At 44.2% G+C, this 16972-nt stretch overlaps 1 protein-coding gene across 1 annotated transcript in view; it reads right to left on the bottom strand.

Annotated features, from left to right (window-relative positions):
- TTLL2 (tubulin tyrosine ligase like 2) overlaps nt 1-803 on the bottom strand; it is a 3608-nt gene extending 2805 nt beyond the window's left edge. The window contains 1 exon segment of the mRNA XM_032272675.1: nt 7-803. Within this exon segment, the coding sequence (XP_032128566.1) occupies nt 7-785 (779 nt within the window). The 5' untranslated portion in view covers nt 786-803.
- Nucleotides 804-16972: the final 16169 nt, after the last annotated feature.

The following is a 16972-nucleotide window of genomic DNA, read 5'->3' as shown; positions in this document are numbered from 1 at the left end:
TCCCAGCTACGAAGGTAGGAGAAAAATCTGCTGAGGGTCCACTTACAACCATGGCCAACCCCTTCTTTGATCTTCCCATAGGAGGCCCCGGATCTATTGATGCTGCTGTTGGTCAAATGGGCGTAATCGTTTTGCAAGTTACTGAGGTCGAACTTTTCTGTGGCGAACTGAACCAACCCTTCCCGATACACGTAAATGTTCAAAGGCTTAAAGCCGGTGACACAAACATAGATGCGGAGATCACTTTTATATCTGCCAATAAGTAAAGGGTTGGAGATGTATTTCTGCACTATGTACGTATCATCAAAGATGAAGTCTTTAAAGTCACTGAAAATGAGTATCCCCCTCCCATGAGATAACTCGGCAGGCTTGCAAATCCAATAGCTGTGCTTGGCGCCTGGTGTCTGCCTCTCCTGAAAGTATTCAGCTATGAACTTGATGTAGTCGCTGGGCATGACGAACCTCAGGGGTATGAACTGGTACAGGGAAGTGCCGTACGTCCTCCTCATGTGCTTCAGGTGTTTGGCCAGAGAGTCTTTCCTGGTCAGCTTGGTTGTTCCGGGGTGGTGGTTGAGCTGCAGCCACGGTTTAACGCTGATGTGTTCGGTCATTCGGAAAGAGGATGTCCTCCAGTACAGGTTCCAGTCCTCCACGTTCTGCTCCTGCTCATTGAACTTATTCCACTGTCACTCCAGGAGGACGCTTTGCACCATGCCCGGGGTGGTCTCGTCAACGCGAAAAACCAGTGGCTTTGAGAGGGCCCCTGGAGGTTCATCTTCCGCCATCAAATGAGGTTTTCTTTTCTAAAAATGGATCATCGAGAAAGGTCAGAGGCGTGTCCAAGATTATAACCTGGTAGATTTTCCTGATTAAAGAGTGCACTTGGTGCCACCGGCCGTCCTGCCTGTCCACCCGCCCTCTGTGCAGTCTCACTGGACAGCCCGTCTCTTCACCAACACACCCATCTCTGCTCCCTTTACTAGAATAAATCTATCTCGTCCCGGGAATCCCTTTACTCTGTTCTTCAGAGTGTATCCTTCTACTGCATTGTGTTAATAACAGTCAAAACTGTTTGCAAATACTCCATCATAATTTCGAGGGCTGAGTCCCTGTCCACCCACGTCTGTTGGCCTAAAAAGTGAGCATGATTAAGAACAAAACAGGAAATGTCGACTTTCATTTAGTTAAATGCGTTTGAGTATGTTACAAGAGGCGTGAAACAATGATGTCATAAAATTAGTAGGCGTTCTATTTGCCTGATAAATTTCAGAAGTCCAGACACCTACCGTGGTTCCCCAAGAACCCACCTGACCCGCCAGGCCCACTGGAGGGGTTTCAGTGCACAACCCACGGGAATGGTTGGATCACTCAAATAGTGGTTTTAGTGAGAAAGAGAGCTGGAAAGAACAACTTACGTTTCTAAAACCTATTTAGTAAGAATAATAATGTTGAGATTTTACCTTACATTTTAAAAGATAAAATGCAGATCTGAATTATGCATTTTGAAGAAGGAAAGCAGAATAATTGTTAACAAAGTCATAACTGACGATGAAGCGTGATGTTTCATTAAGATCTAGAGAAAGGGTAGAAAATGTAAAAGCCTCTTGGTAAAAATGTGAATACTTCTAAGTCCTGTGACAATGTGGTCATCTAAACTTTCAAGTTAAGGCAATTTTGATTTGTCTTGTTCGTGCATAAATGATCACATGATGACACACATAACTTACCTGGTGGAAGTTCCACAGTGTTTAACGTTTCTGATTGATGTAAAAGAAGTAAATTTTGACAGATTCTGTACTTTCAGTGAAGGTTTACAAGAAAGGAGGGAGGGAAGGAGGAAATGCAGGAAGGAAAGAGGAGAAAACGAGGAAGTAGAGAAGGAAAGAAGGAGGGAGGGAAGGAAGGAGGAAGGGAAGGAAGGAGAGGAGGAGGAAGGAAAAAGGAAGAAGGAAGAGGAGAGAGGGAAAAAAGAAGGAGGGAGGAAAGGAGGGAATGGAGGGAGGGAAGGAAGGAAGGGAGAAATGGAGGGGGGAGGGAGGGAAGGAAGGTGGAATGAAGGAAGGAGGAAGGAGGAAGGAAGGAAAGAACGAAGGAGAAAGGAAGGAAGGAGGAAAAAAGGAAAGAAGGAAGGAGAAAGGAAGGAGGAAGGAAGGAAGAAAGGTAGAAGAAAGGAAGGAGGAAGGAGGGACTTTCTAGCTTGCCCACCCACCTTTTTCTCCCGCGTTGATGTTGGGCGGCCTGGTCAGGGAAGGAAGGAGACACCTGCCTCCTGTAGCCTTGCTCCCAGGCCTGCAGGCCGCTGCTCAGTGTGGTTTGCCTTGGAGGTACAGGCTGGGGTGACGGTTCTCAAAGATTTGTGAATAAAGCAGCATCAACTGTGAACACACAGCTCTCCAGTGTTGCTGTTTCTTTGACAAGGAACATACGGAATTGGTCAATCCATCATGGTTATTAAAATTCCGTCGTCCCAGTTTACATCATATATATATATTTATACACACAGATATTTGTATAATATAAAATACGGCTTTGGATATTTGGGCTTCTAGCCTATAATACACCAGACAAGAATGACTACTTGTGTAACAAAATTAACGAAAGCTGCAAATAACGTATAAAACCACAGTGGTCTGGAGCACTTGACTGCAGAGGCTGGGTCCTGGCTCGGCCCTGAAGGTATCCGTTCGTATTAGCCAAAGCTTATAGTCAATGACTTACATTATCTAGAGAAGATTAAATTAGGTTCACCGTACTCAGATTAAAAAGGCAAAGGAGTGTGTAATATACATGCACTATACAAATATACAAATATATTACAACAAAAAATAATGTGAAATTATGAATTATTTAACAATATTTGCCACGTATTTGGGGCAGAAGCTGGGACACCTGTCAATTTCACCAACCCAGCATTAACCCTGATCCTAGATGGAACAACCCAATTAAAAGAGCTCTCAGGGCTGACAAGCGTTATCCGAAAAGAAGTTATTTAACGTTCCCTCAAAATAGTGAAGAAGTTTATTTGGAGCCAGGGTTTTCAACCTCACTGGGAAGTCACACTGTTGAGTCCCGATTGTCTCTGAAGTGGATAAAAGTGTAATTTTGCCAATAATATGTAAACTACAAAAAACCTTTCTGATGATATCAGTAACGTCATGATCTTCGCCTTGCACTGCCAAATGCTTTCTCAGGTGGGAGCCTGTGTTTCAGGTGTGGCCGTGGGAGGGTCATTGCCAAGGATGGGGCCACAGAGAGAGGGTTGGGCCCTTAGAGCCACCTGAAAGTTGAAGACCCTGAAGACACCGAAGGGGCTCTTTTGTCAATGGGTCTGGTATATAAAGTCCCTCACTGGGCATCCCAGGACAGTGCGGACAGACCTCCATGTAAAAGCTGCCAGAAGGAAACCAGGGCACACCTGAGCTATTCCACGAAGCCAGTGTCCAGGAAGGGAGGTGGGAACGCACGCCCAGACAGTGGAGGTCCTTGTCCCTGTTTCCGTTGGTAGGAGAAAGCCCTGCCCAGAATCTTCACTGAAACTGGTGAATAACAGTGCCAAGCTCAGAGGACGTGAACTCTGGGGTCCTGAAGAGTCAACAGAGTTGTTACCTCATCACAGGCTACAAGAGCAGGCAATGGAGATGAATGTGCCTTTTGTGTGGTCAGACTCTGTTACTGTGAAATGCCACCTGCTGGAAACTCCTAAGGTCGGAGTCCTCGTCTGGAAGGAAGATACCACCCACCATTCAGTACTGAGCCATCATTTACCCCAGCTGCATATGCACCTGCAAAAAGGAAAAACACAGGGCATCTTCATCATGCAGCCGACAGACAGACACGTCGGGTCCTGCACAGCTCTTCCCTCTTCACGGGCGAGAACGCCAGTCAATCTCATTAGAGCACAGACAGCATTCTAATGAGCAGGAGCCACCCAATTCTCCTGGAATTGGCGTGGGAAGGGGCAAAGGCCCCCCTTTTCCATACCTTGTTGATATTCCTGGGTGTATGGGTCCATGGCAGGAAAGTCAGCTAAAAACAATGTATTCCATCACTGCAGGATTCCTGATCCCTAGATGAGGGCCCACTGGTTTTCCTAAGACTGACAGACTATAGGGTCCAGCAGGAGGGAGTGGCTCGCAGGGACCAGCAGCCTCCTTAGCCTGCAGCTCCTAGTTTTGGTGCTTTCTTCCTTCCAAGACAGGCTCTGTAAAAATAACAGAGAGTCTCCTTCTTCACATTTTACCTTTTGGGCACATTCACGGCTTAAAGGACAGACAGCGCCAGAGCCACTTTCTGTTTGACCCGGGAAGCAGCTGAGGTGTTAAACCACGTGGCCCAACACCAGGAATTTCAGTTGTCATTGAACTGAAACAGGAGAAAATATTTTGGAGTCAGGGAGAGGGGCCCTTCTTAAGTGACCTTGCCCCAGATGCTGTAAAAGCAGTTTTCACCAAGGAAGAGAACCAAAGAAAACATCAGCCAATGAATAGGCGATGCTGCTGTTTGCCTTTTTTGTGTGCAAAGATAGAAAGAACACTTTTATAGAAAAAGACATATATGTTTAGGGTTTCAAAGATTAATTACAAAAGCATCTTCCTGCCTTACTTGGAATTCCTGGAGATTCACCGTACACCACGCGTGTTTTTCTGTGTCTCTTGTGCAAATATGGTTCCCTTCACTTTTTCACTGTGAATAGTCCCCCCGTAGTCAAGCTGTAATTGTGTAAAAACCTATATGCCATCTTGGTGTAAATGTAAAATTCATACACACAGCTGTTGTTTCACATGGCTTAGCACAGTGACTTCCAAATTTAGAAGTGAGTTGTTGTGAAAGAAAAATGAATCTCAGGACCCCAAGCCCAGTGATCTAAAGGGAAAAGTCAAGCTGGGAACCGCGTCAGGCAAACCTGCCTCCCAATTCACTCCTACATGCGGTGGCTGTGAAGATGAAAAAGCCACATGCAGACCTCCCTCACAAGGAAATTCCTGAGGGCTCCAAGGTCTTTACCCCAGAACGGTTCTGCTGAATTTCACCCCGACAATGTAAGCTGATAGCTCTTCTTCACAGACACAAGACAAAGGAGAGAACTCAGTCATCCTGCGCTTACCTGAGGCAAATGCATAGCTGATGCACCCTCTGTCCTACGTTTATTTCATCGTATGTAAAAATGAAGTTCCACTGAGCAGGACGAATGCTAAGCGACTGTTCCTCTACCCACCCCACTTGTAAAATGTGTGGTCAGTGAATGCTGACTACCGACTCAAAATAATGCAGCTACTCCCCTCTTATTGACCCTCTTCTTTTTTTCTCTTCCTTTTTCCCCCAGGACCCACTCATTTCCCTTTAATTATTAAGGTCCCCAGACCTTCTTCAGGGGACTAGCATAAGCCACAGCCTTTTCCTGTGGTTCTGTGTTCTTTTTCCCGGGTGCGTCCTTAAGCTTAGCATGTAAACTACTTAAATGATTGACTCGCCTTGGTCATTTTCTTTGATTTACATTGTCTACCAGGGGGTCCAGGCTTTTGGCTTCCCTGGGCCACATTGGAAGAATTGTCTTGGGCCACACATAGAATACACTCACACTAACAACAGCTCATGAGCTAAAAACACACAAACAAACAAAAATGGCAAAAACAACTCATGATGTTTTAAGAATGTTTACAAATTTGTGTTGGGTCACATTCAAAGCTCTCCTAGGTTGCATGACACCCAAGGGCTTTGGGCTGGACAGGCTTGGCCTAGGCATACGAAATATCCCACCATTATTGGGTAGGAACGCACAGTAGCCAGAGGCCTTGGGCGTGGTTATTCTAGGTCAGTGAAACCATTTGTGGAAATCAGTTGCCCTAAAGCATCTGGCCTGTAATGGTCAGCGTCCTGCTGGTCACCTTTCCTGATGCATAGTTGATAGCTGTGGCTTATGGTTTAGATGGAATGAGGATGCTTCTCACACTAATTATATATGATACGGTTAGTCATGTTTTTTGAGTTGACCAAATTAAAACAGTTCTCACATAAATGTACTTATGAATAAAATTTGTATTGCTTGAAATGCAGGCTAATTATTTTGTTATCAAACCAGAGACCATGTGCTATTTTTTCTGTTAATTATTAGGAAAGTTCTGTTTTCTCAAGAAAGTTCTAAGGTCCCAGAGGTCAAAGATTGCATCCCATGTGCACGTTCGGCCCCAGGACACCCAGAGTAGCCTCATTTCCAACACACCCAGGGTAGACTGAGCTGATCGAAACACACACGCCGGCACTAGTCCCACGCTGAGAACGCTGACTTTGCCCCTTTGCAGACTGGAGAAGCAGGTGCAGTCTCTTTCTTCAGCATGACCTCTGCCTGTGGTGTGGAGTCCGCAGGCCGGCACGGGGGCACTCAGGGCCTTGCCCCTGTCCTCGGCCACTGTTCAGCATTTCACAGCCCGCTTCCCACCCTCGGGTGATAACAGGAGCCCCATGCTTTGGCCCACCCTCCTCGGCCTCAAAGGCCCCCAGAGCCCCTGGGTTTCTGCAGATGGAAGTCCACCTCTCCCAGGAAGCCCAGTGTGAATGCCCACTCCTCCTCAAAGTCCTTCCTTTCCCCCACTGGGGGAATTTTATTTTCCTCTGTGGGGTCCATACCACTTCACACTTACCCTATGGACCAATTTTGCTCACCCCTGTTACAGCCATGTGTGTTTCATGTATGATCCAATTCAGTCTCATAACCCTAGCATCTGTCACAACTCCCAGAAAACAGTGGCCATACAATCGGTTTTGGCTGAATTCAGTTGAATTTCCCGTACCTACTATTATGGGATGCATTTAACTGGCACTCCCCTCCTTTGGTCACTTGCGTCTCAGAACTGGGTCTACTTCGTGCCCTCTGGTATAACTGGCATCCCAGCACGCAGAAGGCCCTGGACGCCATCAGAACATGTGGATTGAAAAGTGCGTAACTTAATAGAACCCTGGACTGCCTTCCTTTGAAGGAGCATGAAGGACTGACTACTAGTGCACCAGGTCTCCCCGTGCACACTCACTGCTCCTGGTGACCCGGTCCCTGTGCTCCCTGGAAGGGGCTGGTCCTGGGACAGAGCCGGGCACGCAGGCACCCTCCCATCCTGGGTGTCTCTTCCTCCGTTTACCCGGGCACCTGGCTTGGTATGGAGGAACGCAGGTCCGGCCTTCTCATCAGGTGCTGTTGTGAGGGTGGCTTCTGTGGGTCTCCGTGCAGCTGCTGCAGGGCCCAGCTGAAGCATGCGGGAGGCTGGAGGGAGTCTGGTGGGCTGGTGATGCAGGGCCTGCTGTCCTCACAAAGGGGAGGCCAGTCATGGACTCAGGGCGGGGCCTGAACAGTTCAGTTTCCTAAATGGATGTGTATCCTTTTGTTTAAGCCAAATTCATTCCAGAGATCACAGACGGACGCCTCCTACCAGCTTAGGCCGTGTCCTCGCTAGTCTAACGTCCTGTGCCCGCCACCTCTGCGGTCCAGAACTGCAGGAACTGGAGAGACCTTGGCACACATCTCAGCCGCAGACTCTCTCCCCTCGGCCCGTGTCGGCTCCGGCAAGTCGCTGCCTCTGTGCACGACAGCTGAACGCGTTACTGCCATCTATGCAGTCACAGGCATCGCCTTTGTCTTCCAGGAACAATCAATTGCTTCACGTCACTCTATGTAAACTGCACAACAAGCCTCTGAAATGCTGCCTAAGCTCTGCCAAGCACAGGGAAACGTGGCTAATTTTCTAATCCGCAAACCATGAACAAAAATAATTGGTAATACGTAATCTGAAAGGCATTTTCCTTTTTCCATTTGACACTTTTATGCACTGTTAATTATTGATTGTTTTCTCCCAGCACATATGGGGTAAATTTTGTAAAAATAACTGAAATTAAATTCTTCCACCAGGACTGCCCTCCTGAGCACAAGGAAGGGTGGATGGGTGGGGTTATTTTATCTGGGTGTCGTGCGTGGCAAAGGAAGGCAATCCTGGCACAAGCAAGAGCACCTGGGCCCACATCACCTTGTGAGGCGATGTGTAAATCCGGGTTCACTCCACCGTGTGTCATTGGTCCCTTCAACTGGAGATGTTCTCGCACGCACCTCCGTCAGCTCCATGCTGCCTTCTGCAGGGGTATCTGGCAGAAGAAGGCGAAGCGATCAACATGGGAGGAGATGGCTAAGGGCACCTCAGCACGGAAAGCATGCGGTGTGCATTTTCTATAAAAATGTGTTTTTCTAAAGTGAGCACTAGGAGCAAACACATTTCCCCAAAACATTTTTTGTCCCCTTTGATTATTTCCCTGACTTCACGTGGGGCTCAGTTCTCTCCTCGGCTTGAGTTCTCCATGCAACTCCTGGTTACCAGACTTAGAAAGGCTTGGAGATGGGCTTCATACTTCCTAGGGCCTGACTGCACGGATTCTGGACTTGAGGTCAGAGGCCCAATCCGGAGGAACCCTGGATCCCACCACAGGGTTGGTCCAGCGTCTCCTGTCCTGGCGTCAAGCTGCAGTCAACGTGCGCAGGAGGGGGTGTCTACATTCTGTTGTGTGGACCTCACAGATGCCCACTATTACGGCATAAATCTAGCCCCACCTTCCACTCTTGGCACCAGGACACACTTATTTTATACGCCCTCCTGATGGGATCAAGAGGAGGTTGGATTCATTACGATGTTTGCATCTATAATTTTGGCGAAGTGAAAACATTCTGTAGGAATATGTAGAATTTTCTCCATTTTATGACACCCCTGCCCTATCCCTCCAGTGAGCACCAAGACTTGCCTCCCAGGTGGTTGATGGAAGAGGAACCCCGTCTACCCTCTACCGAGCCTGAGAGAGAAAGACTGAAAAACAGCCTGGCTTCAGGGAACTCCGAGGTTCTTCTGTGCCTCCCAAAGATCCTCCAACCTGGTGGCTAAACCCTAGACATTTTGCCAGTTACCTTCCCCCAAAACCCCACAATGAGCACAGTATTTGATTCATTGGGGGAGGTGGTAAACATCAATTGAGAATGGACTTTTATTACCGTCATTACTTTGGTACTGTCTGAAGGACTATAATGAACATGATACTTTCATAATAAATGTTAATCAAGATGGAGAGACATCAAATTAAGTACATAAAACGAGCCTCCAGCTTTGGAAGCTGTTGCCTTGGGGGAAGTGGGGGCAGTGTGTGTCCAGGGTCTCGGCTGGTGCTGCTGGTGTTTCATGACTTGGTCTGGGTGCTGGTTACCTAAGTGTGTTCTGTGTAAGATGCTTCAATCTCTACATGTGCACAGTAGCGGCCCCTAATTCATGGTTTTGCTTTCTGTGGTCTGAATATGAGTGAGTGCCCCAGAATATGATATTGTAAGAGCGAGAGAGACCACAGTCACATAACTCTTATCACAGTATATTGTTATAATTGTTCCATTTTCTTATCAGATTTATTGTTAACCTCTTTCTGTGCCTATAATTATTTTTTTATTTCACGTTAAGTTCTAGGATACATGTGCTGAATGTGCAGGTTTGTGACACAGCAACGCATGTGCCATGGTGGTTTGCTGCACCTATCAACAAGTCATCTAGGTTTCAAGCCCTGCATGCACTAGGTATTTGTCCTAATGTTCTTCCTCCACTTTTCCCCCACCGCCAGAAAGGCCCTGGTGTGTGATGTTTCCCTCCCTGTGTCCATGTGTTCTCATCGTTCAACTCCCTCTTATGAGTGAGAACATGCGGTATTTGGTTTTCTGTTCCTGTGTTACTTTGCTGAGGATGATGGTTTCCAACTTCATCCATGTCCCTACAAAGGACATGAACTCATTTCTTTTTATGGCTGCATAGTATTCCATGGTGTATATGTGCCATCCAGTCTATCATTGATGGGTGTTTGGGTTGGTTCCAAGTCTTTGCTATTGTAAATAGTGCTGCAGCAAACATTAAAGACTGACTACCAAGTGTCCCTGGGGGTCCCAGTCCATACCCCTGCTCCTAGGAACCCCATCCCCTGTGCTCTGCAGAAGGGGAGGTCCTGGGATAGGGGCATGCACAGGCCCACCCTCCCAACCTTGGCTTGAGTTCTCTATGCAACTCCAGGTTATCAGACACACAAAGGATTATAAATCATTCTACTATAAAGACACATGCACACATGCACACGTGTGTCTTTATAGTAGAATGCTTATAAACCTTTGTGTGTGCCTGTGTCTTTATAGTAGAATAATTGATAATTTTTTGTGTATGTACCCAGTAACCCATTGCTGGGTCAACTGGTGTTTCTGGTTCTAGATCCTTGAGGAATCACCACATTGTCTTCCACAATCGCTGAACTAATTAATGCTCCCACCAGCAGTGTAAAAGTGTTCCTATGTCTTTGCATCCTTGCCAGCATCTGTTATTTCCATACTTTTTAATGACTGCCATTCTTACTGTCGATGGTAAATGAGATGGTATCTCATTTTGGTTTTGATTGTGTTTCTCCAATGACCAGTGATGATTTCATATGTCTGTTGGCCGCTTGTCTTCTTTTGAGAAGTTTCTGGTTATATACTTCGCGGATTTTTTGATGGGGTTGTTTTTTCCTTGTAAATTTGTTTAAGTTCCTTGTAGATTCTGGATATTAGACCTCTGTCGGATGGATAGATTTCAAAAATCTTTCTCCCATTTTGTAGGTTGCCTGTTCACCATGATAGCTTCTTTTGCTGAGCAGAAGCTCTTTAGTTTAATTAGATCCCATTTTTTAATGTCGGCTTTTTTTGCCATTGCTTTTGGTGTTTTCGTCATGAAGTCTTTGCCCATGCCTATGTCCTGAATCGTATTGCCTCGGTTTTCTTCTTGGGTTTTTATGGTTTCAGGTATTAGGTGTAAGTCCTTAATCCATCTTGAGCTAATTTTTGTATAAGGTGTAAGGAAGGGTTCCAGTTTCAGTTTTCTGCATATGGCTAGCCAGTTTTCCCAGTACCATTTATTAAAAAGGGAATCCTTTGCCCATTCCTTGTTTTTGTCAGGTTTGTCAAATTTCAGATGGTTGTAGATGTGTGGTGTTATCTCTGAGGCCTCTGTTCTCTTCCATAGATCTATACATCTGTTTTGGTACCAGTTTTGATCATTCTGTTTTGATTAATGTAGTACTGTAGTATAGTTTAAAGTCAGATAGCGTGATGCCTCCAGCTTTGCTCTTTTTGCTTAGGATTGTCTTGGCTATAGGGGTCTTTTGTGGTTCCATATGAAATTTAAAGTAGTTATTTCTAGTTCTGTGAAGAAAGTCAATGGTAGCTTGATAAGAATAGCATTGAATCTATGAATTACTTTTGGGCAGTATGGTCATTTTCACAATGTTGATTCTGCCTATTCATGAGCATGGAATTACTTTCAATTTGTTTGTGTCCTCTCTCATTTCTTTGAGCAGTGGTTTGTAGTTTTCCTTGAAGAGGTCCTTCACATCCCTTGTAAGTTGTATTCCTAAGTATTTTATTTTGTTTGTAGCAATTGTGAATGGAAGTTCACTCTTGATTTGACTCTCTGCTTATCTATTATTGGTGTATAGGAATATTTGTGATTTTTGCACATTGATTTTGTATCCTGAGATTTTGCTGAAGTTGTTTATTAGCTTAGGGAGTTTTTGGGCCGAAACTATGGGGTTTCTAAATATACAATCATGTCATCTACAAACAGAGACAATTTGACTTCCCTTCTTCCTACCTGAATACACTTAATTTCTTTCTCTTGCTTGATTGCTCTGGTGAGAACTTCCAACAATAAGCTGAACAGGAGTCGGGAGAGTGGGCATCCTTGTCTTGTGTTGGTTTTCAAAGGGAATGCTTCCAGCTTTGGCTCCTTCACTGTGATATTGACTATGGGTTTGTCATAAATAGCTCTTATTGTTTTGATATGTGTTCCATCAAAACTCAGTTTACTAAGAATTTTTAGTATGGAGAGAGAGATCCAAGATGGCTGATCACTAGCAGCTCGGGATTGTAGCTCCCAGTGAAAGCGCAGAGAACGAGAGGATGCCACACTTTCAGATGAATTTTTGTTGCTCACGCACCAGGAGATTCCCAGCGGAGGAGCCACAGTGGTCACCAGCATGACACTTGTGGCCGGCGAGGTGGTTTTGCCGCTGCCTTGGTGTGGCGGTTCTTGGTGCAGAGTCAGAAAAGCACCATCAATCATAACGCTGCTGTTTTGGCCGGCGCAGTGGGTTGCTCAGATTTTAGTGCTGGGAATCAACAAGTTGGATGTCCCCTCAGAAACCCAATTATAAAGACGGTAGTTATAAAGACCACACATGGATAAATCTACAAAGAAGGGAAGAAAACAGCCTAAAAAGGCTGAGAATACCCAAAATCAGAACGCCTCTCCCACTACAGGGGATCACAGTTCCTCATCAGCAACAGAACAAGGCCTGATGGAGAACGAGTGTGTTCCATTAACAGAAGCAGGCTTCAAAAGGTGGATGATAAGAAACTTCTGTGAATTAAAAGAACTTGTTCTAACCCAATGCAAAGAAACTAAGAACTTTGAAAAAAGGTTTGACTAAATGTTAACAAGAATACACAATTTAGAGAGGAATATAAGTGAATTAATGGAGCTGAAAAACACAAGAACTTCGCGAACTATGCACGTTTTAACAGCCGAATCGATCAAGCAGAAGAAAAGATATCAGAGGCCGAAGACCAACTTAATGAAATAAAACGAGAAGACAAGATTAGAGAAAAAAGGATAAAAAGGAACGAGCAAAGTCTCCAAGAAATATGGGACTATGTGAAAAGACCTAATCTATGCTTGATAGGCGTACCTGAATGTGACTAAGAGAATCAATCCAAGCTGGAAAATACACTTTAGGGTATTATTCAGGAAAATTTTCTCAACCTAGCAAGGCAGGACAACATTCAACTCCAGGTAATATGGAGAACACCACAAAGATACTCCTCAAGAATACTAAGCTCAAGGCACATAATCACCAGATTCACCAGGGTTGAAATGAAGGAGAAAATACGGAGGGCAGCCAGAGAGAAAGGTCAGGTTACCCATAAAGGGAAGCCTATCAGACTCACAGCAGATCTCTCAGCAGAAACCCTACAAGCTAGAAGAGAGTGGGGGCCAATATTCAACATCCTTAAAGAAAAGAACTTTCAACCCAGGATTTTACATCCAGCCAAACTAAGCTTCATAAGCGAAGGAAAAATAAAATATTTTGTGAACAAGCAAGCACTCAGAGATTTCAGCACCACCAGGCCTGCTTTACAAGAGCTTCTGAAAGAACCACTGCACACAGAAAGGAGCAACCAGTATCAGCCTTTCTAAAAAATACCAAAAAGTAAAGAGCATCAACATAATCAAGAATTTACATCAACTAATAGGCAAAACAGCCATCTAACACTAAATGGCAGTATTAAACTCACATATATTATTATTAATTCTAAATTTAAATCGACTAAATCCCCCAATCCAAAGTCACAGACAGGCAAAAAAAGCCAAAACCCATCTGTATGCTGCATCCAGACCCATCTCACATGCAAGGATACACAAAGACTCAAAACAAAGGGATGGAAAAAGATTTACCAACCAAATGGAGAGCAAAAATAAATAAATAAAGAAAAAGCAGGAGTTGCTTTAAAGCAACAAAGACCCAAAGAAGCAAAGAGGGATATTACATAATGATAAAAGGATCAATACAACAAGAAGAGCTAAAGATCCTAGATATATACCTACCCAATACAGGAATACCCAGATATATAAGACTTATAAAGAGACTTAGGCTCCCACGCAATAATAGTGGGAGACTTCAACGTCAATATTAGACAGATCAATGAGACAGAAAATTAACAACGATATCCAGGATTTGAGCTCAGATCCGGAACAAGTAAACTTAATTAACATTTGTAGAACTCTCCACTTTAAATATACAAAATATATGCTCTTATCAGTACCACATCACACCTATTTACAGGTTTCAATGAAATATTGGTTGGCTGCTTGTTTGTTATTTTCTTCCCTCATTTTTTTTTCATGTCTCTATTATTAAGCACAATTATAGGCATACCCATTTTTAGGCTGCATTCTAGCCTGGGCAATAAAGCAACACCCCCGTTCTCTCTCCTTCCTCCTCTTTCTCTCTTTTCCTCCTTCATTCTTTTTTCGTTCTTTCTTTCTTTTTTAGTATGAATGGGTGTTGAGTTTTCTCGAAGGCCTTTGCTACATCTATTGAGATAATCGTGTGGTTTTTGTCATTGGTTATGTTTATGTGATGGATTACACTTATTGATTTGATTTGCCTATGTTGAAACAGCCTTTATCACAGCGATGAAGCAGACTTGATCATGGTGGATAAGCTTTTTGATATGCTACTGGATTTGGTTTGTCTGTATTTTATTGAGAATTTTTACGTTGATGTTCATCAGAGATATTGGCCTGAAATTTTCTTGTTTTGTTATGTCTCTACCAGCTTTTGGGATCAGGATGATGCTGGCCTCATAAAATTAGATAGGGAGAAGTTCCTCTTTTTCTGTAGTTTGGAATAGTTTCAGAAGGAACGCTACCAGCTCCTCTTTGTACCTCCGGTAGAATTTGGCTGTAAATCTCTCTAGTCCTGGACTTCTTTTAGTTGGTAGGCTACTAATTACTGTCTCAATTTCAGAATTTACAACTGGTCTATTCAGGAATTCAAATTCTTTCTGGTTTTGTCCTGAGAGGGTGTATATGTCCAGGAATTTATCCATTTCTCCTGGATTTTTAATTTATTTGCACAGAGGTGTTTATAGCATTCTCTGATGGTAGCTTGTATTTCTGTGAGATCAGTGGTGATAGCCCCTTTATCATTTTTTATTGTGTCCATTTGATTCTTCTCTCTTTTCTTTATCAGTCTGGCTTGCAGTCTATCTAATTTGTTAATCTTTCCAAAACCCAGCTTCTAGATTCATCAGTTTTTTGAAGGGCTTTTTGTGCCTCAATCTCCTTCAGTTCTGCTCTGATCTTAGTTATTTCTTGCTTTCTGGTAGCTTTTGAATGTGTTTGCTCTTGTGTCTCTAGTTCTTTCAATTGTGATGTTAGGATGTCAATTTTAGATCTTTCCTTCTTTGTGATGTGGGCTTTTAGTGCCATAAATATTCCTCTACACACTACTTTAACACTGTCCCAAGATCCTTGTATGTTGTCTCTTTGTTCTCATTGGCTTCAAAGAACTTCATTATTTCTGCCTTAATTTTGTTATTTACTGTTATTGTTATTTAATAATAAAAATAAATATTGTTATTTAATAATAATAATTTTGTTATTATTAATGACTGCTCCATAGTCATTCAGGAGCAGGTTGTTCAGTTTTTAAGCAGTTGTATGGTTTTGAGTGAGTTTCTTAATCGTGAGTTTTAATTTGATTGCACTCTGGTCTGAGAGGCTGTTTGTTATGATTTCCACTTTTTTCATTAACTGAAGCGTTTTACTTCCAATTATGCAGTCCATTTTAGAATAAGTGCTATTTGGTGCTGAGAAGAATGCAAATTCTGTTGATATTGGGTGGAGAGTTCTGTAGATGTCTATTAGGTCTGTTTGGTCCAGAGCTGAGTTTAAATCCTGAATATCCTCGTTAATTTTCTGTGTCATTCACCTGTTCAACATTGACAGAGGTGTGTAAAGTCTCCCACTATTATTATGCAAGAGTCTAAGTCTCTTTGTAGGTCTCTAAGAACTTGCTTTATGAATCTGGGTGCTCCTGTATTGGGTGCATATATACTTAGGATAGTTAGCGTTTTTTGTTGCATTGATTCTTTTACCATTACCTAATGCTTTTCTTTTTTTTTTCTTTTTCTTATTTTTGTTGATTCAAAGTCTTATGTTACTAGATACTAAGATTGTAACCCTGCTTTTCTTTTTCTTTCCATTGGCTTGGTAAATATTCCTCCATTCTTTTACTTTGAGACTATGTGTGCCTTTGTATGTGAAATTAGTCACTCCAGTGACTCAGAGGAGGCTCATGCTCCTGTCACGCAGAGCCTGGCACTTTCCTGTAAGCACAGAACGTGATCATGGCTTACTCTCTAGCAGAATTCTGACAATCCTGCAACCTCAAGTGGCCTCTTGTACACTGGCAAGCTCACTGTCCCAGGAGCACTTGGAGATGCTGCCCTGCTTCACCTCACTCGTGAAACGGAAATAACTCCTTGCTCCCGGTCATTGGGGTAAGGTTGGTTTTGGAGTCTGGAGTCCAAGATGGGGTCTCCCTACATGCTCCTCATGTTTGAGTGTCTACCACAGAGGGTCAGAGAGATACCAATGGGGCAGGGGATTCCCAGCACTGAAATCCAGTCTCAGGGACTGTCCTTCCCGCAACTCTCTGACCACTCCCGCCCTCTTTTAAGCCAGATCAGTCCATCCTGCAGCTCACTCTGATGTCTAGCAGCAGGCCACCCAGGGACTAGGAAACATCCAGGGTAGAAGATCAGTGAAGGCTCCTCCCAGCCTGCCTTTAAAACAATTACAATAAAAATCAAGACTTCTGCTCACACTCCTCTCCGTCTCTGGGCTGTGAACCCTGGGACTGCACACTGATTTGGACACGTGAACATGCACTTCCCGACTCCTCTCAGGCCTGGGGTCCTTCCCTCCAGCCTTTGGCCCAGGGCTCACTCCTTAGTGCCCCCCATACCACATGAGCAGGCCGAGTTCATTGTCTCCAAGATATTCTACAAAGGCCTCATTACCCCCGAAGTTCTAAGGACTTCCTGCTGACTTAGGGTCTACAGGCCTCAAAATGCTCTGAGCAGAGTGAGAAACCAAAGACCAGTTCCAAATAAGACATCCTGAGGAGCACCAGGAGTGCCCCATCATCAATTTAGAAATCCTAAACCTCCAAGCCAAGGGGCGTGACATGTCACCTTGCCCTCATTGAAGGCCATCTATACAAATACCCTAGCCAGTCTCCACTCCTTTTGACAAGACCCTAGCTTGATGTTGTTGGAGCTGCAAAGACCGTCATGGATCTCACAAACAGGGATGGTGCTGGG

Source organism: Sapajus apella, unplaced genomic scaffold (assembly GCF_009761245.1).
Source record: "Sapajus apella isolate SASKATOON/1434 unplaced genomic scaffold, GSC_monkey_1.0 scaffold855, whole genome shotgun sequence".
NCBI lineage: Eukaryota > Metazoa > Chordata > Mammalia > Primates > Cebidae > Sapajus > Sapajus apella.
Note: the sequence above shows the minus strand (reverse complement) of the source record. Positions and strands in the feature narration are given on the sequence as shown.